Source organism: Podarcis raffonei, chromosome 5 (genome assembly GCF_027172205.1).
Source record: "Podarcis raffonei isolate rPodRaf1 chromosome 5, rPodRaf1.pri, whole genome shotgun sequence".
NCBI lineage: Eukaryota > Metazoa > Chordata > Lepidosauria > Squamata > Lacertidae > Podarcis > Podarcis raffonei.
Genome location: NC_070606.1, coordinates 73,945,814 through 73,969,847, shown reverse-complemented (window position 1 = coordinate 73,969,847; position 24,034 = coordinate 73,945,814). Strand labels below are relative to the sequence as shown.

The window sequence follows — 24,034 nt, the reverse complement described above, 5'->3', positions numbered from 1 at the left end:
TATTTTGTTATTTGCAAATTGCTTTAGATACCTATCAGGTCCATAAATTACCATACAGCATATATTCAACACAAAAAAACAGTGACAATTTGTTGTTGACAAAAGACAGCTGGACATATAAAGGGCCCCATTACCTTCAGTAGCTTAGGGGCTCATCAAACCTAAATCCGGCCCTGCTCCTGAGCAAGTAGTGGGCTGGCCTCAATGAAATCTAATGCAGCCTGTGGAAAAGAAGGCCAAGCACAATACAAAGCGTTGAAATGATTAATTTAATGGAGGAGGTAGATATGAATGCAAACTCTGCGAAAACTAGGTGTTCGGAGGATAGAACTTGTGGATTTCAGTGTTGTTAATATACTTAAAATCAGCTGTAACTCTCATCCTTGCTGTAGAGAAAAAAATCCCTGGAGGGTGGGGGGGGGGAAGGAGACACAGATGCCTACATTCCTGTCATATCATCAATCCTCTCTGAAATGGTTTCATGTCCACACCTCCCACATTAACAGCAGTGCCTTTTCCTGCAATTTTATCTTACCCATTTCTGGTTTAATCTAATCTTTCCAGCTGTCTGCATTCTTATAAAATACTTACTCTTCATACACTTCCCGATATAATACTAAACTACACTGTTATTCTCAAAGTTGTATCTCCATTTAGAGTCTTTCTTAAGAATGTTTTGGGAAGCGTCCATGAATCACTCATATGCCTGCACTTTTCAAGGACATTTGGGTCTGGATAGATTAAAAGAAATAGCTTCAATGGTATAGTTTTCTGTTGGAAGAAGTGGGCGGTTGAGAAACACTTTGGTTAACTAGGTCTGAATGCTTGAGCTGTCATAAAAATGACTATTTTGCAAATGGAGAAAAAAAATTAATGTTGTAGTTAACCAGGTTTCTGAGCACTTCAGAATTTTGCTACAAAGTATAAGCTCATCTCTTCTCCAGATGAAAAATTTCCCTCAGAAGTAGCCCTGTAGATCTCTCAAAGATCATTTATCTATTATGCCCCTCCCACCATTTTATCTCTAGCTTGTCCATGTACAACCACAGTGAAATCTAGTCTGAAGGGAAGACAAAGGAACAATAAAAGGAAGCAGCAAATTCACTTATTTGCAACCAAACTGTTAAAACTAGATGTTTTTATCAGTGGAACTTATGAAGTGCTTTTTTCTGTAAGAGGACTTAATGAAATCTTATACGCAAGTATTTATGTTAAAATTGGGGCTTTTTTTCACTCAGAGGTCACTGGAGCTCAGTTCTGCCACCTCTCACCACTGACATTCTAAGGGAACAAATGAGAAGTTCATGGTGAGCTCTGACACTTATTTTTCTAGAAAAATAGACTGGTTAAAATATATAGGAAAATACAACTTGGACCTTTATGGAAAGAAATAAGGTGTTCCATAGAAATCAATGCATTTGTCTTATATAATTATTTCATGTATTACAGTAATTAACCAGCCTGGTCAAATCAAATTGATGACAGATGTAATATTACTTACACATTCAGAATATTCACTAGTTACATTTCTATTATCAACCCTATCTTATGAGTTCACTGCTTAAGAAGCTTAAGTGCCAGATTTCTTTGTCTCTTTCTTGTCATAATGATCCTACTCTTTTAACTTTACCATCTAGAACAACTTCCTTGCATTAGCAGACTTCCATCTTTTACCCACCTAGTCTCTTTGATTCATGACTCACTACTGATTATTAAACTTTTTTTTAAAAAACCCAAATCTTAGAAGTTCAACTGTTACCTTGCTTTTATTAGTGTTTCTGGATTGTTGGTCATTATGTCCTTCTGTGTACCCTTGTATGATCTGCTGTTAGCCTCCCTTCACCACCCAATCTCCAATACATTTTAAAAAGAAATGCCAACATTCAACCAGGGTTTGGCAATTATTTGACTATAGAGATAAAATCCAGAGAATACCCCCCTCGCATGAAGATTAATTCTCAAATGAAAATCTCTTCTTCCTTTGTTGTCTTGCTTGCATTGCTTTATAGATTGTAAATCTCCTGGGACGAGGATCTGTTCTGTTATACTTTGTGAAGTGCAATACACATAGATAGTGCTATATTTATCAACATCATCAACATGATTATCATCATTCTTTATTTCATGCTGCTGTTATAGGGGGAGAGCAATTCCTAAAAGATTCTTTCCCTCACAACTAACCAAACAACATTTATTTTACAGTTATTTAGGTTGTATATTTATGACTAGAATATTGGGCTTACTAATTTCCACTTCTTTTTATAATCTAAACAAAGAAGTTATACTGTATTCTACATTTAGAATCTTTTTATTACATGACAATAACTTGCAGTTGGAATGTTAACTGGGTACTCTTCCATTTCTGTGCACCCTCAGGAAACTTCTTTCCTAAACAGAAAGGTGGCAAATTGTTTGCAGGCACCAGATTTGGTGTAATTAAAAGAGAATCTCAATCCCTGTATATTACGTATATGCATTAGTTTGGGGATATACTGTGTCTCACATACACAGAGTGGAAATGTATATCTTCTCCTCTGAAACTGTTGGGAGTTTACAGTAAGAAAAACCAAAATGTTGTTCTTTGCTTCCCCTTCCATACTTCCAGAAACTTTTCATTTTTGAGGAAGTTGTTCCAGGAAATCACATGGCTTCTTAACACTGAAAGTTTCACTCACGTAATGCTTCCACAGAAGCAGTTGCTTTGATGCAGCCATAACAGTCACTGTGCCAGAGAGATCAACGTGGCAGAAAAGCAACTTAATGGATAAAGGAAAAAAGCGAAATAAAGCTCAATTTCCCCTTCTGAGCTGCCAGAACAGGTCACCAACTAGAGACAGAACCGTCATGATTCTGGATCCCATGGAATCAAAGCAGTTAGGAGATGTGTCAGTTATACTACAGAAAAAACAACAGAACTAGTAGGTAAACCTCTATATTAAAAGCATACTGACAGTATTCTCAATTCTTTGGATTCTAGAGTGATGTCGCAGCAGTATCAGGTCAAAGAAGGGCAATGATATGGGATACTGTCTCCCCCTGAACAGACAGCCACTTTGATTTACATATACACCCACTAAAAATAATTTTGCAGTACCAGGTATAGTATTTCTGCATACGGCTATCTCACAAATGCTGAGAGGCTAAAAACAAAATACTGTAACTTGCCATAACACTCTCTCTGGAGGAGCAATATTACTTTTACTAGAGATTAAACCTTATTTCTCAAACAGTGGATCAAACCCACCTGGGAATGAGCAAAAGATGCTTGGAATGTGCATGCAAAGTTCCAAGAAGAGAAAGGATCTGAATTTCAAAGGTAATATTGTTAGCTATAATAGCATCGTGACAACATTTTACTGAATTACTGAGTAAGTAACACTATTAGGATTTGATGTTGGAAAAAGTATTTGCAAATGTTGCAGAATGCAGAGTACCTTTGGGTATTTGGTGCAGAAATGCAATCTGGGAATTTGCCAAGTATACAGCCCTGCAACATATTGGAGTCCAATTGCCTCATATTTTTCAGGTGAAAGAACGGAGGAATGTTTGAAACACACACACACACAGTCAAAATCATGGTCAGAGGCAAAAGTAAGCAATAAATGTGAATTTTGTCACTGTATCTTATAGGGTAGGTTTTTTCACAATTGCATCCCTCTCTGTTCTCCATCCAAGCAGAAATGAAAGACTCAAAGATGGTGCAAAGTGGTCCAAGGAGGGGCTGAGAAGGGTGTGTGGCCTGAGGAGAGCACTGAGGGCCAAAAAGAGTCCTGGAGGGCTGCATTTGGCCCTTGGGCCCCAGTCTCCCCATCCCTGTCACTGATGGAGCAGGATGTGTGACATAGAAATAAGAACTTTCATCTATTTAGAATTCACCCAATATAACTCCTGTTGGAAAACCCACCTTCATGGGAGATGTCTAGGACTATAGAATCTCCCTGTAGATGAGAAAGCTCAAAATGGGGACACACATACAGAAAGGTGTACATTTAACCAGGTACAATGTGCCTTAAATAAAGGCAGCATCTAGGGTTAGGGGACAGGACTACCAAATCGCAGATTTAGAGAATGAATGTTCTAGTAGGGAGGTTTGGCATGGCAATTTAATTATCAGCGAAATGTTTTGCTTAAATTCTAGTAGACCCCATTTCCTTTCCTGAATGAGAAGCAAGGCGAGCGCGCGGAGAATTTCCCTTACACTTTTCTAGGATGCACCTGTTCAGTCCTGGGAAGAAGTAACGAATAGCATTAAATTCAAGTGAGGCAACTTCCATTACTTTTTTCGCTATCACGTCAGGCCGTCGCCACTCACCCCGTAACAACAGCGAGGAAGGAGGAGGAGAAGAAATCTGTGGAGGACCCCCTGAGAGGGGAGGAAATTCACTCACCTCCGTCTTGGTGACAAGGAGCTGGTAGAAGTCTTTGCTGGGCGCCGGGGCCTGCCCTCGCGCCTCGAACAAAGTGTCTGTGAGGAGCGACGCCATTTTAGGACGCCAGCGGCCAATCGCTATGGCAACCAGGAAGGGGCGGCCGCACGGAGAGGTCACGGGAAGCCCAGCCTCCCCTCTTAAAGGAGACGGGCAAGCTCCTCCGTGCTGGAAGTCGGCGGGTCTTACACCACCCGCGAACGTACGGGGAAAGAAAGCGGGGGGGAAGTCTCTAAATCGGGGCGAAACCGCCAACAGGGAGGCCGCCGCCGCCAGCGGCTTCGCTGACCCTGTGGGGGATAAACGCCTGCGCGCACCCCGGGGGTGACGACCCCAGCGGAGGGATACCTCTTTTTCAGCCAAGGAACGTCTGAGACGAGCGGAGGGGGACGGCAAGGATAGAACCGCCGCCGATCCTTGACGTGTGGGAGGAGAGGGGGGGGCTGCCGGCTCCGCGGCAGGGAGCGCCAAGGCGGGCAGGAGGAGAACACCCGCTGCTGGCGAGTGGGGGGGGGGAGAACGGGGGCCCCCGGGCCCCTTTGGGGGTAAAGTAGTCCCCGGCCTCCCCCTACGCCGCTGGAGGGGGTACGGTGCGGAGGCAGACGGCGCACTGATCGGTGCTGCGGCTTCAGCTGATAATTGAAGGGAAGAGGCGCCGGGCAGGACAGAAAAGGAGCCGGAGAGCCACAGAGCGCTTTTGCAGAGGCCGCGTCGGGATAAATTAGGTACTGTGGCTCGAGGCGGACCAGGCCTGTTTTTCAACGCCGGGGGTTTCTGTGGGAGGGAAAGCGACTCTTCGGCTCCCCCCTCCCTTCCGCCTGTTCTTCGCCGGGGGGCCGGAGTCGGGGAATGTGGGGCGGCGTTGGGTTAGAACATGACAGGGGGAGCTTGGTGGTGAGGTAGTCCCGGGCCCGACGGGGGCGGGTGGGAGAGAAAGGGGAAGGTTGGTGGTATGTGTGTGTGTGTGGTGGCTTGAGGCCTTGAATAGGTTTTCAGGAAGTCCTCGCCATAAAGAGGTCTCCTAATATGTACCTAATATACAAGGTGTTGGGGGAGGCGGAGGAGGAGGAGGAGGAAATACTAAAACGTAAAAGGTTGGCTTCTTTCTCCACGACCCCCTCGCTCCGTTCCTAAGAAAAGGAATAGTGAAGAGGAGAAGAAGCAGCCAGGGTGGCAGAAATGGGAGCTGACAAAATGGCCAAACGGCTGCCTGAAGCTTTATCGTCATTCAGCCCTTCCCTTCTTTTCTTCGCCTTCCACGCTCCCGTGTAAGCGGCTCCCTGTTAATGGGATGAATCTGGACCCCACCTTTTATGCCTGGGTTCACAGGAGCGCAGGATGCCCCATATCGCAGCCCTGCTCCTCTTTGCGGGCCTACCTTTAAACCTTCCCTCCCCCCCCACGGTTAAGATTGGCGTTCTGGCTTGTGTGTGATTAAATACAAAAGGACAATGTCAGTGTTGACACTACGCCCGGGTTTGTATTCGGCCCTGCTTCACAAACTCCCCCCAACCTCTTTGCTAGCCCGTGTCCTCCCCAGGAAGGCCCCTTTTTATTTTGTTTTCTTGAAGTGAGCTACTGAGTCCCACTGAATTAGGCGTAGGGGAGGGTGGAAAGCAGCCCCCTTTTAGCCCAACGGCGTCGTCGGCGTCGACAATAAAAAAAAGAGAAATGCTAAATGATCTGCTGACTCCATATTGGCCTGGCTTTGGGGGCTGGGGAAGGGGGAAATCGTACTCTGCTAAGCGGAAAAGGGTGTTTGTTTATCCAGTCCCTTTCGGCACTTGGTCCCATTACCGGAGCAGATTCCTTTCACCCCTATAATTTTAGAGTTGGTTTGTGTTCCTGACGCCTTCGAGAAGAAACTAGCGTGAGGCTTGTTTGCATAACGCGTCGTATTTGGATATTTACATTCTTTTTTTCTCCTCCTCCACGCCTCGCTTTTGCGTATCTGCCGACTACTACCGGGCTAGCATTCAAACTGATACCGGGGCTTTTGCCAGCCGTACAGGCCCAGCTGCCTGCTGTACAACTTTTATTGTTCCTCCTAATGGCCAGTCCTGTCGGGGTGGGGTGTTCTTCGCAGTAGGGTTTTTAAAGGCATCAGGAATTCGAAAAAGTTTAGATTAGGAACAAGGAAACATTAGGGCGGGGTGAGTGGAAAGTTTTATCGGAGGCTTTAGGGAAAAACAACGATGTATGGAACAAAGGTCCTGCCTGTATCAGAGGCCTACATACTAGGCCTGACTATGTCGCATTTACACAGAGGAAAGAAATGAGATCTTGGCATTGATCTATGGATTCAGTGCCTGCCATGCATTTGAGAAACGTTTCTAGAATTCGTGTAGCTGGATTTCAGGATTGTTTTCATACTGCAACCAAGATGTAATAGTTCTGCTGTGGATTTTTTTTTTAATGAAAGTAGTTCTCATAACCCTTTTCATCAGGAGAATTGATTTGATACAGATTTAAGGCAAGATCCCATTTTTTAAAAAAACAAAGTGATTTTCCTAACTGTGACTTAATGATACTGTTAGGCCTGTCCAACATTTTTTTTCAAAAAAATATTAAGGGGGGATTCAAGGAAAATGGGGCAAGATTCTTTGCAGTGAAAAGGAGAAACCTTTCATAGCAACCCAAAATGAAGTTTTCTTCAAAACGTGTATACATAAATGTGAACAGAAATGTTGCCCTTTTGGGGGTGGGTGGGATAGTTTTTATTGCTTTTATTGCTTTCAACTTATTCTGAAGAAAGGCAACCAATAACTTTGAGACTGTTTAAAAATACTGAGATAAAATAAAGCTCTTTTAAATTTAAAGATTTATCCACAGTTACACATTCAGTCCATGGGAACCTTCAACTAACTTTACCTTTTAAAAAGGTAAACATTATTACCTTATATTATTTAAGTGCAGCTTTTAAATTACTTCTTGCCTTTCTCTAAAATTTAAGAAACCTGATGTATTGGAAGTGGTCTATAAGATAAAAGGTGATGCATGTATGGAAACTAATCTCCAGCACCATCACTTATGTATCAGCAGGTGTTGTGTTGCTTCTGTTTCTGTGTTTTGATAATTTTTTTATGCCTTTCTTTCAGGTACCTCTGACTTTCCTCTATCTTTGTGTTGCATACATGCATACAGTTAAATCAGGGGTAGGCAACCTAAGGCTCGTGGGCCAGATGCGGCCCAATTGCCTTCTCAGTCCGGCCTGCGGATGGTTCAGGAATCAGCATGTTTTTACATGAGTAGAATGTGTGCTTTTATTTAAAATGCATCTCTGGGTTATTTGTGGGGCATAGGAATTCATTCATCCCCCCCCCCCAAAAAAAAATAGTCCGGCCCCCCACATGGTCTGAGAGATGGTGGACCGGCCCATGACTGGAAAAGATGGCTGACTCCTGAGTTAAATGCTATACAAAATAAGAATGGCCACCAGATAGAAGGCTGTGTTTGATGCCACTTTAGATTGATTGCTAGGAATTACATCCTCTCTTCTGTAAGAGATGAAAGGCTGTGAAGGAAGCTGTAGAAGATCAAGGCCCTGGGGTTGTATTACAAGATAATACAAGAGAAAGATAATATGAAATAAGAAGTTAGGTAGATATGGGGTGGCTTGAAAAACATGGGAAGGGTACCAAAGTTATGTTGTTCATTTACAGTAAACAATTTTAATATTTTGGAATCTAATCAATGGGGTCAACGTTATCTGCTATAGTTTTGCAGCTCTGATACTCCTGAGGGTCTTGTTACCTTGGTGTGTAAGTGATGCTGGCACCCAGGAACTAAACAATAGTTCAAGTGAGAATGAATATTTATCTACCATATGCTTTGGACTGGTAGGGAGCTACATCTAACAAGAACCAGATTGTAACACGGAGCAAGGAGGAGGTTGTAAAAAGGCCCAAATGACTTGCTTGCACCTGTAATTAATATAAAAAGACACCCTGAAATTGATAGCTTCCGATAAGGCTGTTAAATATCAAATACATTTTTAAAAAGACAATTTTCATAAATAATTTTCTTTCTTTAGCTTAGAAGAAGCTATTTTAAATTAGAATTGGCAAATTTCAAGATATCTAACCTTCAGGAACCGTTGAATATATCTGGACAGCTGTGGTAGAGCAGGAACTCTGAAACTATTTAAAATGTTGTAGGGCAGGCAACAATTGAGTTATGAGAATAAAAGCATCTCTTTTCCACACACCTGAACAAGTTTCATAGCTTATTTTCTCTCCCTACAAAACCCTGGTAGAGTGATTCTGTTTGTGGGGGGATTGGGATATCACACAGAATTCTTTATGCCCTTTCCATACTAAAGCATTCATTGGAGAAAGGCATGGCACTTAAAATTGCTATAAAAACCAATGTCTCCAGTGAACATAATTTGGACATTTTACATATTGGCCACTATTGAAATTTAAGTGAGTAGCTGAGTTGCCTGCAAGTGTTGTGGAGTTAATAATTCAATAGGCTCAGATAAGCCTGGATGCAAGGACCTCTAACTAAATGTGAATAAAGTGTAAACCTCAAATGCCACATTTCTAGAAGAAGTTAACCTGGCTTAGAATCTGGGCCTTCAATAATGCTCTGTGCGAAAGATAAGCTGGTACCTGTGACTTGGATCTGAATTCCAAAGCAGCATTATCTAGTCCCTGGTTAGCCCTACCAGCTTCTAATCAAGGCTCAGTAAGAATTTTTACTGAGCGTTCCGCTTGAATGAGAATTACTTATATATGTTAAGATTGCCTTTCCATAGTAGGCAAGAAATAGTGAAGAACTGCTGCTGGACAATTAGCTGCTATTTAATACCTCAGTCACTTAATCACTGACTTCCTGGCAATTGAGTATATGCTGCATACCTGTGAAGCTATTAATACAAAATGATGCCGATTAGGATTCAATATCTGTCCAATCAAAAACATTGTCAGTATTGTCGATCCTTTAATACTATAACAACAAAAAAGATAATCAGGTTCAATAGAGTAAGAAGAAAGTTGTTTTGTGACCCTATGGCTAGCTTTCAAAAATTGCCATCATTTTTATTCCATGTTTATGCATCTCTTTCCCAAGGACCTCAGCGTGCTGTACAGTATCTCCTCCATTACCCTTGCCACATCCCTGGGAAGTAGGTTAGGCTGAGTAGGAGTGGTCTAATGTTGAAGTGATCATGAATGAATATTAGAACCAGAGTCTTCCTTATCCAGTGCAACACTCTACATAACAAGGCAAAGACCTTTGCCACTGCCTACTTGTATTCGGAGATGACTGCAGCTGTAAATGGGTAACTAGTACTCGATTTAGCCCCCTGGCTACTACAGAGGAAGGGACAACCTGTTTTTCCTCTTGCTGATAAATGTTTCTGTAATTAAATAAAAATGGTAGGCTGGCATCTACCCAGTGGCATGCTTGGAATATATGACAATGAGTAAATAGGCAGTCAGTTAACCTGTTTCAGAACTTGCATGCCTGTCGTAATGCCACTTATTCTGATCATCTGTAAGTGGTTGGATTGTTTGAGCCCTTGAGCAAGGACCTGGAGAACAGAATAGCTCCTGAAAATAAATCATCTGGCATATATTTTAATTGGTGCTCAGTGAGTTCTTCACTTGCAGAATTTCTGTTGCTGGAAATTCTACTGAAATCACTTCTTACCAAGTCGACTCCAGTAATTAAGGTTTAATAATTTTTGTTCTTGTTTTAAGGTGCCATAGACTTTTGTTTTTGCTGCAAAAGGCAAACTGCTTGGCAGAGGTATTTGGAGCTAGTCTTCGATTTGGCTGAAAGTGAGTTTCCCTGAGCTTCCTTAAATCACCTAGTTGGCCTTTTCTACTCCAACAGTACTATTAGGTCTGCCTAGGAATGTTTACTTTAGTAATAATAATAATTTATTCAGTTTACATACTGCCCTTTATCAAAAGATCAAAGGTTGATGGACAACATTAAAAACATATTTTACGGAGCATAATAATAAAAACATAAAACAAAGTATAATCATAGACAGCACAGTAATAAAAATAATCATCATTACATTCCCCCCACCTTGAACAAGCCATAGATTATTTAATGGCTGAAGGCCTGGGTAAAGAGGAATGTTTTTGCCTGGTGCCTAAAGATATGTAATGATAGTGCCAGGTGAGTCTCTCTGGGGAGAGAATCCACAGATGGGGAGCCACCACAGAAAAGGCCTGTCTTCTTGTTGTCACCCTCTGAACCTCTCAGAGAAGGGAACATAGGGAAGAGTCTCGGATGACAAGCACAGTGTCCAGGTCAGTTCATATAAGGAGAGGTGGTTCTTAAGGTATTGAGGTCCTAAGCCATGTTGGGCATTTTGAATTGGGCCCGGAAACTAATCGGTAGCCAGTGCAGTCTGGCCTGGATTGGCATTATATTCTAAAACTGGTGAGCAATTTGGCCATTGAATTTTGCACCTACCTGCTGAAGTTTTAGAACCCGTTTAGACTTCATAATACCAATACATTGAGGCCCTAGGTTGTTTACTGGAGCTGTTGTGTATATAGTTTGGAAAAAAAGAAAGTGTGCATTTCCAATCAATATTATTTCTTCATCTGCTGGGCTCATAGCTAGTTTTCAGTTAACTTAGCATACTGTCTTGGTGAATAAAACAAAGTATAAATCAAGTTTAACTAATATTTGGTCTTCAGCTTTTATGGTGTGTGTAGTTGCTTGCACTCCAAGCACCTCCAGCTACAAAGTAGCAAATATCCTGGGATATGAAGTGGCACTCCAACATTAAACACAGGGGTGTATCTAGGATAAGAAGTTTATTGTTAAGTTTATGCCCTAATGGCTGTAGATTTTGTCCAACTGTTTGCCTGCTCAGTCACCTGGTAGTTAGTTATTGGTTCAAAGGGATGTGCTTGAGCAGGGGTAGTCAACCTTTTTATACCTACCGCCTATTAGCGCGTTGGTCTTTGACCGTAATAAATTATCTATCTACCGCCCACTAATGCATCTTTCTTGATGGTAAAATTTCCTTACCACCCATCAGTGATCGATGGAAGTAGGATTCAGCTTGTGTCGTACAACCCCCTACTGCCCACCTAGAATCCTGAAACACCCCACTAGTGGGCGGTAGGGACAGGTTGACAACCCCTGTGCTAGGGGCTAGAGTGGGAGTAGAAGGGGTAAGGGGAGTAGAAGTGGGTAAGGGGCGGTGGGAAGCTTGCAGTTGTGATGGTCAGGAGAAAATGTAGTGGAAAAGCAAATACAGATATGGACACAAACCAGGGTAGCTGGGCCTCTGAACCCAAGCAACCTGAAATAGGATACAACAATTAGTGGTAATACAACTTTAATTATATATAATTCTGGATGTGATATGAGGAGTACAACTGTATATGTACCTTTTAACTCGGATAGAATCAGCTGAGCTGTTGATAGGATTTCAGTAAATGATTAGGAGACTGATGGTGATGTACAGATATCTTGGTTCTTGAAAGATGTATCTTGCTTAACTTGTCTCATGTGTTAGACCAAGACCAGAGATCAGCTAAAGGCTCTAAAAGTGCACCGTCCACCCAACTGCTGGCTTTCTGGATGATACTATTTTTGGACATTATGTTGAGATGACCCAGGCTTATTCTTAGCTATTTCTATCAGGACAGCAAGTCTAGCTTCTTGGGGCTGGTGTGAATCCTTGGTCCTCCATTGCATTTACTTTTGTATTAAATAATATTGAGCCTTTTACATGTTCAGTCTGGGAGCTGGGGAGATAGCATGCTCTGAACAGAGTTGCTTTCCTTTAGCTTGGGAATGTTCATGGATCCAATGCTATCACTGGAGGTTCAGGTAGCTTCAGTGACTAGGAGTGTCTTTTTCTAGCTCTGGCTGGTTCACTAGCCGTGGCCCCTCTTGGGCAGAGATGACTTGGCCTCAGTTTCCATGCTGTGGTAACATCCAGATTGAACTATTACCATGTGCTCTTCATGAGATTGCCCTTGAAGACTATTTGGAAATTTAAACGGCAACAAATGTGCAGCTCATCTAATACCTGCTTTAATATAGCTGTACTGGTTGCCAGTTTGTTTCTGGGTCCCATTCAAAGTGCTTATGTTAGTGTTTCTAGCCCTAAATGACTTTCGCTTCAAATATTTGAAATGCTATATATGGTATTGCTACCATATACTCTCTAACATTGGTGTCAGATGAAGTTTGGTGCTCAAACTGTGCTTACAAAGTCCAAGGTTTCTCTCCTTTTCCCCATCCAATCTTCAGACATGGTGTATCTGCCAAACATACATCTTGTCACTGCTGAATCTAGATTAAGCAGCTTTGCTGAGGAGAAGGGGACTTGATTGGAAGGAAGTAAATTTAGTACATACATGAGGTAAATACTGGAATAGGTCAGCTTGTTCAACTTTAGCATATTTGCTTCAGTATGTGCAAAGTAGAACTATGGCACAATGCCCTTTGAGAGCTGCAGATGTTAAGTATTAAGAAGTTGGGAAATACAGTAAAGTAGAGCAGTGATTCCCAAACTTTTTTCTCATAGCCACTTGAAAATTGCTCAGGGTGTTAATGGACCACCTAATGATTTTTCTGTCCATTGCAGAAGTTGTAATGCACTGTGCTGTATGATTTTTAATTGTATTTTTGTGGTTCTTTCCCCCCTCTTTGATTGTATTTTATTACATTCCAGTTTGAATTCTAATACAATCAAGAACAATAAGCCACAATTAAAATCAATTTGAATATTTAATGTGTACACACCACAGACCAGCTTCATGAAACAAGTGTACAACTAGTGGTCCAGGGACCACAGTTTGGGAACCCTTGAGGTAGAGAAATAAATGTGTGTTTTGGTCTAGGAATATAGGACTGAAAACACTGACTGCGTATTTGAACAAAACTTGGATTACAGCTTGTGGGTTGTCAGGGATGAGACATAGGTTGAATTTGTGGGACTTGGCTCCCAGTGGGTACAGTAGGACTAGAGGAGGACAATATACTGGTAATCTCCTCTCTGGGAGCCTGCACACCAGTGTGGACTGGCCAAAGTATATCTTAGCGTTATGTGCAAACCAAGTCATGCCAAAGGAATTTCTCTTAAGGTACCGTATTTTTCGCTCTATAACACGCACCCGACCATAACACGCACGTAGTTTTTAGAGGAGGAAAATCTGTAGGCATGCCACCCGTAGGCATTTCCTCCATAACACGCACAGACATTTCCCCTTACTTTCTAGGAGGAAAAAAGTGAGTGTTATGGTGCAAAAAATACGGTATTTGCTAACAAGATTATTTTAGTTAGAGAGATGTGCTGATTATCCATTAAACATGTGAGATTTGTTACCTATTATTATTTTTTAATTTATGAATCACCTCTTACATATGTGTTAGGGTGATTCAGAAATATCATAAACACAGCTGAAATAGTTTTTAAAACAGTACAGAAATAACTGAAGAGGGATGATCATTGTGTACTGTTTTTAAACCTAAGGCAGATAACTTTTCATCCAGTTGGAAAAGCCTGTCAAAACAAGAAGGTATTCAGTTGACTCTGGAAAGTACTGATAGTGGGCGTCTGTCTTATCCTGACAGGAATGCTGTGCCACAGAACAGGGGCAGCCACACTGAAAGCCCTGCTCTTGCCACTATGAAGTGGTCTTCTGATATATTTGGGACTTGGATGAGAAACAGTCCTACAGAATGTAGTGTAACCCTCTGGGTACATAAAAGTCAGTCTTCTCAAGTAACCTGGTCCTGAACTTTGTGACCTTATATGTTAGTGCCAAAACATGGAATTTGGACCACTAGCAGATTGACAGCCTGTAAAAAAAAATCTCCCAAGCATGATGCTGGTGGTTGTTTGCCACCACAAGAATCCTAGTCACTACCTTCTGCAACTAGCAGCAGCTTTCTGGACCAACCTCAAGGGTAGCCCTCATATAGAGCATGTTACAATAATTCAGCCTTGAGGTTAATCGGGTTCACAGTATCCCAGTCCAGCAATGGCCATAATAGTCTGACCTGCTGAAACTGATAAAAGGCAGTCCTAGACACTGAGGACACTTGCACCTCCTCCAGGGAGTATTCAACCCCATCCAGATGGGCAACATATTAACTTCCCAGATCTGGGAACCACTCACTAATGGAGCCTCCATCTTGCCAGGATTGAGACTCAGTTTATTAGGTTTCATCCAAGCTAACACTGCATACAGATACCAGTCCAGGGCCTTCTTAACCATTCCAGATTCATTTGCTACAGAGACATAGAGATGTACGTATTGTTGACATCTTGCTCCATTTTTCCTAATCATGGCAACCAAAGGCTTAGCATAGCAGTAGAGACTGCATGGTGCTCTGTGGCACCCCAGAGTTTAAGAGCCAAGAAACAATCATCCAGTTCAAGATGGTTTGAGCATATAATGCCAATCTTCATCTGACTGCATGGACTGCCACTTAGTTTCTGGGCCCAATTTAAAGTGCTGGTTTTGACCTATAAAGCCTTAAATGTTTCAGGACTGTAATAACTCAAGGACTCTGTCTCCTGTATGATCCGCCCCAGACCCTGTGATCATAATCTTAGGCCCTTCTCCGTGTGCCTCCTCAGTGAGAGGTCTGGAGAGCAGAAACACAAGAACAGGGCTTTCTGCTGTGGCTTCCCACTTGTGGAATGCTCTCCCCAGGGAGTGTCTACTGGTGCCTTCATTACATATCTTTAAGCATCAGGCAAAAACATTCCTCTTCTTCCAGGCCTTTAATTAGCCAATCTATGACCTTTTAAACTTTTCAGTAATAATCTAGATCAGGAGTTGTCAACCTGGTCCCTACCGCCCACCAGTGGGCATTTCAGGATTCTAGGTGGGCGGTAGGGGGTTCTACAGTACAAGCTGAATCCTCCTTCCATCGAGCACTGGTGGGCGGTAAGAAAATTTTACCATCAAGAAAGATGCATTAGTGGGCAGTAGGTATAAAAAGGTTGACTACCCCTGATCTAGAACCATCCCTTAAGGCAGTGTTTCTCAGACTTGCACCCCAGCTGTTGTCGGACTATAACTCCCATCATCCCTGACCACTGGTCCTGCTAGTTAGGGATGATGGGAGTTGAATTCGAACAGTAGCTGGAGACCCAAGTTTGAGAAACAGTGCCTTAAGGTTAAACCATAATCATTGCAGGATAGATTCCCCATCTCATAGACTGTCTGAGGATACCATGGTCAATTGTATCAAATTACTCCCCTCCCTCTAAAGGCTGATCCAGTCCTGAGCCCAGATCATAACCCAGATAATTTGCTTCCTACAATAATGTCTAAAATTGCGCTCAGTACCTTACCCTTAGGTCAGGGGTCCCTTTACCTTTACCTTACCCTTAAAGTGGGTATTTTCAACTGTTAAATGCCATCAGGTCCAAGGTGCGGTTTAAGAGTGGCCACACAGCTGCCTCCTTCAAGGTGCCAGGCACACCCCTCTCATACAAAGGCACATTCACCACACCCTGAACCCACCCAGGCTTTAATTAGCCATGACGGACAAGGGTTGTGAGGGGGAAATAGTTGAATGCATGTTCACAAACACGTTGCCAGCATCATCAGGCTGCAAAAACTGAATCTGCTTCTAATAGTCAGTGGTCCTGGAATCTCAATTACATAGTTAAAAACAAATGCAGTGCTATGACATGTATCCTTAAAGGCATATGACTTTAGGAATATTATCAATTGTTGAACCTTACTGCTTTATGAAGGTAGCAAAAGCTGATCATAGAATCATAGAATCATAGAGTTGGAAGAGACCACAAGGGCCATCGAGTCCAACCCCCTGCCAAGCAGGAAACACCATCAGAGCACTCCTGACATATGGTTGTCAAGCCTCTGCTTAAAGACCTCCAAAGAAGGAGACTCCACCACACTCCTTGGCAGCAAATTCCACTGTCGAACAGCTCGACAGTGTTTGATGTTTGATCACATATGCCCAACCTAGGCCTAAAGTTTGTGTGTGTGTGTGTAGGTAGGTAGGTAGGTAGATAGATAGATAGATAGATACATAGATAGATATTACTCTTTGAGGCTGGTTACCAAGACAAGTTTTTGTGATTTCAGTCTTCTTAGAATGTTGGCAGCTCAACCTTGGCGTATATATGTAGAAGAGCAAATATACCCAACTTAGCTTCATCGTCTCACTTTGACGGCTTTCATGAGCAGAAGGTCAATATTAGCATGGAATCCTTTAGGAATTGGATCTTTGTGAATTCCTGTGCAAAGTGACCTGAATCATTCAGACTATTGTCTGCATCAGAACTGAGCAATCCGCTACTTTCTCCCCTTCTCCAAGTATTGTGATGCAATATCTTTAAAGGGCAGAGCTATATGGACATGCATAGACTTGGTGCTTTCACTTTCTTAGTATAAAGTCTTAATGGTGCACGCATGTTCATTCTACCAATGCAGTGACCAACCTAATGTAAACTCTTAATCAGCTAGGCCTGTGTCATTGTGAAAAGTGCAGGTGCATCGTGCTTGCAATTGAGTGCTTGTGAACAGAGATAACAGTTGGATAAGTTGAGACTGTGTGATATAATGAAGGGCAGCTATTTTCTTAAGAGAGTTATGGGAGCAAGTGCTTATATTAGTTTGGCACTGTGTGTCTAACAGCAGGATAGGCCCGCATTCCTGCTATTGATACTGGAAGATAATATATAATCAAATAGACTACCACTTAGAAAAGGATTTTATTTTTTAAAACCGTCAATTTAATATTTGACCAATAAATTGAGTGGTGTCACAGTCTACATTTTAATAATGACATAACAGCAGGTTAGAGGAAGAAACAGGTGGTGTGTCATCCAGACTTCCTGTTGAAAATGGTCAAGTATGCATGTAAAATTTAAACCATAAATGTCAGTTCAACATTAACATGTAGGAGTGTATTGCTGCCTGCTGCTGAAAAGTTTATGCTGCATTCCTTTCCTGCTCTTGCTGCTGCTGCACTGCAGACAAATCAAACTACAGAAGGACTTGTCATATCCCTCCAAACCCAGGTTCATGGTTTGCTTCCCCCAAGAGCAAGCCTTGGTTACCCATGGCTTGTTTGGAGAGAAACAAACCATGAGCTTTGGTTCAAGCATCCTCACAAGTCAGACTCTGATTTGTTCCCCGGCAGTATGGCAGCAGTAGGAACAGGGCAGGCTTATAAACTAATAAGACAAATAATAAAATAAGATTAACTTTTCACAGCACCAGCTTCTCTCCAAGCAGTGGAGCCCATGAAGGGTAATCCAGATAGGGTGCCATGGTTCTTAGTATCTGCTACAGAATTCTGTAAGACAAATGGATGTGCTCAAATGGGTTAAGTGGCCTGCCCACATACCTGTTTTTGGGGTTGGCTGCCATCTATGGAAGGTAGGAAGGCACTGTTGGGAACAGAAGCTTTGCAACTTCCCTTCCTATGACGTTTCTGCAATATACAGGCTGTCCTTCAACACATCCTTCCTGTTATAATGGCACGCAGTTTGTTAGTCATGTGTTTAAGAAAATTAATTAGCAACACTCTTCTTAAAAAACAGTACTTACAGAGACTATGGAGACAGCACTGGCTGCTGATGTCAGTAAGTTCAATGTGGCAAAGTCAGTGTTTTTTTCTGGGGGGATGCGGGGGTACACATACCCCCAAACATTTTGTGAATCTAAGTTTGGCCTCATTGAGGGGCAGTATTTCAATATGAGTAGGAATATGAGAGTACCCCTAAACCTTTTTTCTAGAAAAACAACAACACTGGTTAAAGTAAACGGGTTGTGATCTCAAATACAGTTGATAAGGGGCAAAAGAAGCTTCTTACTTCAGCTCTAGGAGTCAGAAGGGGCAGGTTGCTGCTTTAGTCACTTGACCATGTTTCTTCCCTCTAGGGCTGTGGCAGACTAAACATCTTCCCATTGTGTCTCTTCTCATAACCCAACTCTGCCAGGAGCAGTGATTGGGAAGTGAAGGGCAGTTCACTACGTAACAAGTGGAAAAATTACCACTGTTGGTTCATTCTTTTGAAACTCTTTTTTCTGAGCATGTTTTGTTTCATAAAACTTCAGTTTTATAAATGAAAATTTTCCTTTGGATTATGTCTTTTTGCTTTACAGTAGTACCCATGCTACTCCAATTTAGTAACAGGAAGGGGATGAATGTATATGAACACATGTATGGACATGACACTTACTAGATGATCATGGACTGTTCAGTCTCTGTCTAGTGAAGCAGCTATTGATTAATGTCTGATGTTTCCATTTAATAAGGGAAAGATTAACCAAATGTAGTTATGGACTGGGGTATAAATAATGAGATAGGTATGTTGTGCACATGTTAGTCTCTCTAAGTAGTGAGAGATTTCAAGAGTGCCAGCATACAACTCAGGCTTAGATGAAGGACATTCTGTGTGGTTTTTGTGTGATAGATGTTTTTATTTACACACAAATAATATTGCTACCCTATTGGATCTCTCATTGTCCCCTTGCCCTGCAAGCCGGAACTTTGGATTCAGCACACAGAGCAAGTCAAGCCTGAGTCTGTTTCCAGCCCAGTTTTCTTCTTATACTTGCCCCATTGCATTCCCTCCAGACAGACAGGAGAGAAGCCCCCCCTTTATTCTGCTTCTGAAAGCATCAGTTAGTAGTTTCTGTGGCAACCAGTCAGCTGAATTCTTAAGTCATGCAGAGAAATACTTAACACATAGCTAGAACTATTAACTTAACAAAGAAGCTTGTTTGATCACTTTAGCAGTTTGTCTTTCTATCCCAACCTTGAGCTTTGAGGAGACCAGAAGATACCAACTAGGCTACCTGCCCCCCAAAAACCCCACAACCCTCTAAAGCAGGAAAAGAAAACTCAGAAGCAGATAAATGCTGATCACAAAAAAATCCTATATATATACTACCATGAACATCCTAATTCCAAAAAGCATATGAGAGTAAATATTGTACAATAAAAATGTTAATGTGAATTATCAGACTTGATATTGAAGCCACAATTGATGGTGTGTCCAGACTGAATTGAGATGTAGAAGCAAGTATTTATATATATTTGAATATTGCTTTCAGTGAGCATGACCATGCTTTATCTCCAAATCCTGAATAATCTCATTGTTTATGTGATCTGTAGTGAACAAAGGCAGCTCTTTTTCTTATCCTTCAGTGGTGAGCTGAGTGGTGGCTTATAGAATAGGGAGAAAGGGTTAGCTCTGGTATAAAGTGCACATAGATTGAATCATAGAACTGTAGAGTTGGAAAGGGACCACGGAGATTATCTGGTCCAACCCCCTGCAATGCAGGAATCTTTTGCCCAACATGCGGCTTGAACCCACGCCCCTGAGATTAAGTGTCTCATGCCTTACCGACTGAGCTATTGGCGTCTGAATAGGATCCATGACAATCCCCAGCACTGGCATGGTGTCATTAACGCTGCTGTCGGCAGTTAAGGGCAAAAGTTTGATCTGACTCATTAACTGGGGCATTTTTTGGTTTGTTCGCTTTTTAAAAACAACTGGCCAGCTGCTTAAATCTTGGCTGCCTCAAAAATGCATAAATGTTAACATTTTGCATAGTGTAATATATGTAGTCAAAAATAAAAAAGTGGGGTAGTTACATAGGTCTCAGAAGAAGTGACATACTGGATATAGTAACAGAACAACACAATTATATCTAGAAAGAAATATTTTGTTGTTTTGAGCACATACGTTATTTTACTAATAGAAGAAGCATTTTCTTCCTTAATTTTCTAGAGAGTAAATCCCTAGAGATTCTACTCTGTTCAATTAACTGAAAGAAAGCTGCAGTAATTTTCATCTTAACTAAAACACAGAACCGAACTGTTTTGGCGAGAGGAGGTGCAGAGGAGAGTGGTGGAAAGCCCCATTGTGTTAGCGAGACTTGTTGAGCTGGCCCTGCCAGAGCAACTGTTCAGTTGAATCTGGCCCAAAATCTTTGTTCCTCTGGAGCTACCTGATGTGAAAATGAAACTATAAGATAAAAATGGATTTTAGCAATTTTTTCTTTCTTCCAACTCTTTGTACAATCTTCCCTTGATTCATATTTCTTAACTGAAATAATAATTTGGGTCCTGGTTCTGTCTTGTGCTTTCATGCACAATTGACTCGGAAGGGAGTCAAACTGAGCTCAATGGTACTGACACCTAAAGTATGTAATTGAATTGCTGTTTTAATGTGGGTAGCTGATTTACCTTCAGCATAGTAAAGTTAAAGGGACCCCTGACCATTAGGTCCAGTCATGGCCGACTCTGGGGTTGTGGCGCTCATCTCGCTTTATTGGCTAAGGGAGCTGGCGTACAGCTTTCGGGTCATGTGGCCAGCATGACTAAGCCGCTTCTGGCGAACCAGAGCAGCGCATGGAAACGCCATTTACCTTCCCACCGGAGCGGTACCTATTTATCTACTTGCACTTTGACGTGCTTTCGAACTGCTAGGTTGACAGGAGCAGGGACCGAGCAACGGGAGCTCACCCCGTCGCGGGGATTACCAACCTTCTGATTGGCAAGTCCTAGGCTCTGTAGTTTAACCCGCAGCGCCACGCGCGTCCCTTCAGCATGGTAAGTAGTACCTTTTAGATAATGGGTACTAATAGTGCTCCTAGGAAGGGGCACTCTGAGGTGGCCTTTCTACTAAAATAGAGAGAGGCCTACATTTAACTTCCCATAGTTCTAACTTACATTACCTCCAAAGTACCATATTTTTCTCTCTATAGGATGCACTTTTCCCCCTTCAAAAATGAAGGGGAAATGGCAGGAGCCTCTATAGCCGCGCATCACCTCTCCAGCTGGGAGAGCGCTCGCGCGGGGCTAAAGCAGCCCCCGCGACCCTCTCCCGGCTGGAGAGGTGACGCGCTGCTATGGCAGGAGCCTCCATAGCCACGCGTCACCTCTCCAGCCGAGAGAGCGCGCGCGCGGGGCTAAAGCAGCCCCCCGCGACCCTCTCCCGGCTGGAGAGGTGACACGCGGCTATGGCAGGACCCTCCATAGCCACGCGCCACCTCTCCAGCCGGGAGAGCGCGCGCAGGGCTAAAGAACACCCCCCCCCCGCGAGCCTCTCCCAGCTGGAGAGGTGACGCGCGGCTATGGCAGGAGCCTCTATAGCCGCGCGCCACCTCTCCAGCCGGGAGAGCGCGCGTGGGGCTAAAGAAGCCCGGCTTACTCTTTCCCGGCTGGAGAGGTGACGCGCGGCTATGGCAGCAGCCTCTCCGCTGCGCCTTTCCGCTGCTCCCTGACCTGCTCTTTGGGGCTGGTGGTGGGCTTCCCCCCGCCAGCCCCAAAGAGCAGGTCGAAAGGAACCTGAAGTCTGGAGAGTGAGAGGGGTCGGTGCGCACCAACCCCTCTCACTCTCCAGGCTTCCAAGGTAGCCACCTGAACGCACCTTAAACAGCACCTTGTTTTAGAGCGGGAAAACAAGAGGGGGGAAATTCTCCCACTCTCTGTGCAGCGCCTCCTGCTGCTTCGCTGAAGGGGCGCTGGGCAGAGAGCGGAAGAATTTTTTCCCCTTGTTCTCCCCCCTCTAAAACAAGGTGCGTCCTATTGTCTGGTGCGTCCTATGGTGCGAAAAATACGGTATATAGACATTTCTAAGGGAATTTTAATTTCTACTGTACTGCGGATCTCAGCAGTTGATCATTGGTTTACTACACTGTCCAGTTTCCCCCCTCCCTTTTCTTCTCTTGTCTCATGTTTTGGTAACTCTGGCCTCTGTTGTAATTTCTGTAACTGAGATCAGAATTAAAACAAAAACTACATCTTGCTTAGCATAGTAACAAAGCATAGGATTGATCAACTGTAGCATCCCTGATGCAAATCTCTTCTGCTGCAAACTGTCTTTTTCCGCACATTCAGTGAGTGCCTTAGGCAAGTCATAATTCTTTCAGCCCGCCTATCTGACCTGTTGTCCTGGTTCATGTGTAATGCTAAGCCCAAACTATGAACAAGCAATCATGTTTGCTTTGCTTTGTAACTCTAAGCCAAACATGGCTTAGCTCCCAGCAGCACAATAGCATCTGCACTGTGTGGGGGAGCAAAGTGGCTGCCGTTTTCGAAATGTGCCCTCAATATGCTTGCTCATTCATGGTTGGCCGTAGTTTGGTTTAGTGTCCTCTGTGAGCAGAACTTTGTACTTGTAAATATTACTAAAAATAGCTGAAATAGAATATAGGAAACAGTTTGAACACTTTAAATGAGATAAATTAAGAATTAAGTAGGCAAATGGTGACACAGAGTGTGGAATTACAGGGTGGCAATGTAGCCTTGCAAATAAGCCCAAAAGGCTAATAGCCCACTTTTTTCTAACTCTATTTTTTAACATGCATTATTTTTTTAAGCCAATTAAAAATGAAATTATTCTCAAACCCTTAAACTTTTTAAATTGCCCTCTAAGGTTGATGTGGTACATGGATTGTTTAGAAGCAATAGAATAAGGTTTACTGTTCTGTGTTTATAAAGGATCCTGAATAGATGGAAGATAATGAAGGGAGGAGGAGTTACAAGTATTTCAGTCTTGTAGTAACTTCGAATAAATAGGTGCCTTTCCTTCCTCCCAAAGACCAGAAAATGTTTCTAGTCAAACTGAGTTGTGTAGCCTGTCCTTAGGTATACTTACCTAGAAATATATATATATATATTAAAGGGTGTAACATCATGTGATCTTGACAGGTTGGTCATGTGGGAATCCGCCTTAATCTTGACAAGCAGTTCTTGTCCAAAAATAGACCTTGTCATTTCTGCCTTCTGCCTCAAAAAATCTTAGTTGAGATATCAGACATGTGCATATGTTCATAAGTATTGCATGTACTGTTGTGCTTTAAGATAAGTACAGTGGTATTTCAGGTTACAGACTCCGCTAACCCAGAAATAGTGCTTCAGGTTAAGAAATTTGCTTCAGGATGAGAACAGAAATCGTGCTACGGGGCAGCAGGAGGCCCCATTAGCTAAAGTGGTGCTTCAGGTTAAGAACAGTTTCAGGTTAAGTACAGACCTCTGGAACTAATTAAGTACTTAACCTGAGGTACCACTGTACTCATCTGAATTTTTTTGTTGCAGCATGCATGGAATCTAGTAACAGTTGCAGAATCTAGTAACTAGCATTTCAGATTCTTCTAAAAATCAAGTTTCTGGCTGTCATTCCATAGAGACATTAAATAAATAGTAGTGTTTGCAAAAGGCTTCTGTACTGCAGGGGACTAAAAGATGACTCTGCCCTTGGCACTGACAAAAAACATTCAAACTAGCATTGTATAACTAATGAGTTGCATATGCACAAACCATGCAAACACAATAAATCAAACAGGTAAACAATGTAGTTTAATCCACCTAAGGATATAAGAGCAGAAATCTAGCTTGAGTTTCAGATAGTGATTTTGCAGGACTGGCAGTAACTTTTAAAACAAGTCAGTTTACCTAGCTAAGACAATAATGGGTGCTCACATTATAATTACCATATTTTTCGCCCTATAGGACGCACTTTTTCCCCTCCAAAAATGAAGGGGAAATGTGTGTGCATCCTATGGGGCGAATGCAGGCTTTTGCTGAAGCCTGGAGAACGAGAGGGGTCGGTGTGCATCTCTCCAGGCTTCAGATAGCTCTCCGCAAGCCTCTTGCGAAGAGCTGCC

At 42.6% G+C, this 24,034-nt stretch overlaps 2 protein-coding genes across 6 annotated transcripts in view; one reads left to right on the top strand and one right to left on the bottom strand.

The window, feature by feature from the left end:
* Positions 1 to 4,773, bottom strand: part of FBXO36 (F-box protein 36) — a 34,769-nt gene extending 29,996 nt beyond the window's left edge. Inside the window, exons 1-2 of one of the 2 annotated variants that reach the window (XM_053390135.1) lie at positions 4,389 to 4,773; positions 2,676 to 2,756 (exon numbers count right to left, since the gene is read on the bottom strand). In XM_053390135.1, coding sequence (XP_053246110.1) covers positions 2,676 to 2,756; positions 4,389 to 4,484 — 177 coding nt within the window. In that variant the 5' untranslated portion in view covers positions 4,485 to 4,773. The remainder of the gene's footprint in view (positions 1 to 2,675; positions 2,757 to 4,388) is intronic. The other variant, XM_053390136.1, reaches the window with a different exon arrangement.
* A 253-nt stretch (positions 4,774 to 5,026) lies between these two features.
* TRIP12 (thyroid hormone receptor interactor 12) overlaps positions 5,027 to 24,034 on the top strand; it is a 69,666-nt gene continuing 50,658 nt past the window's right edge. For all 4 annotated transcript variants that reach the window (XM_053390134.1, XM_053390133.1, XM_053390132.1 and 1 more), the window contains exon 1: positions 5,027 to 5,152. The gene's annotated coding sequence lies outside the window, so the exon portion shown is untranslated. The remainder of the gene's footprint in view (positions 5,153 to 24,034) is intronic.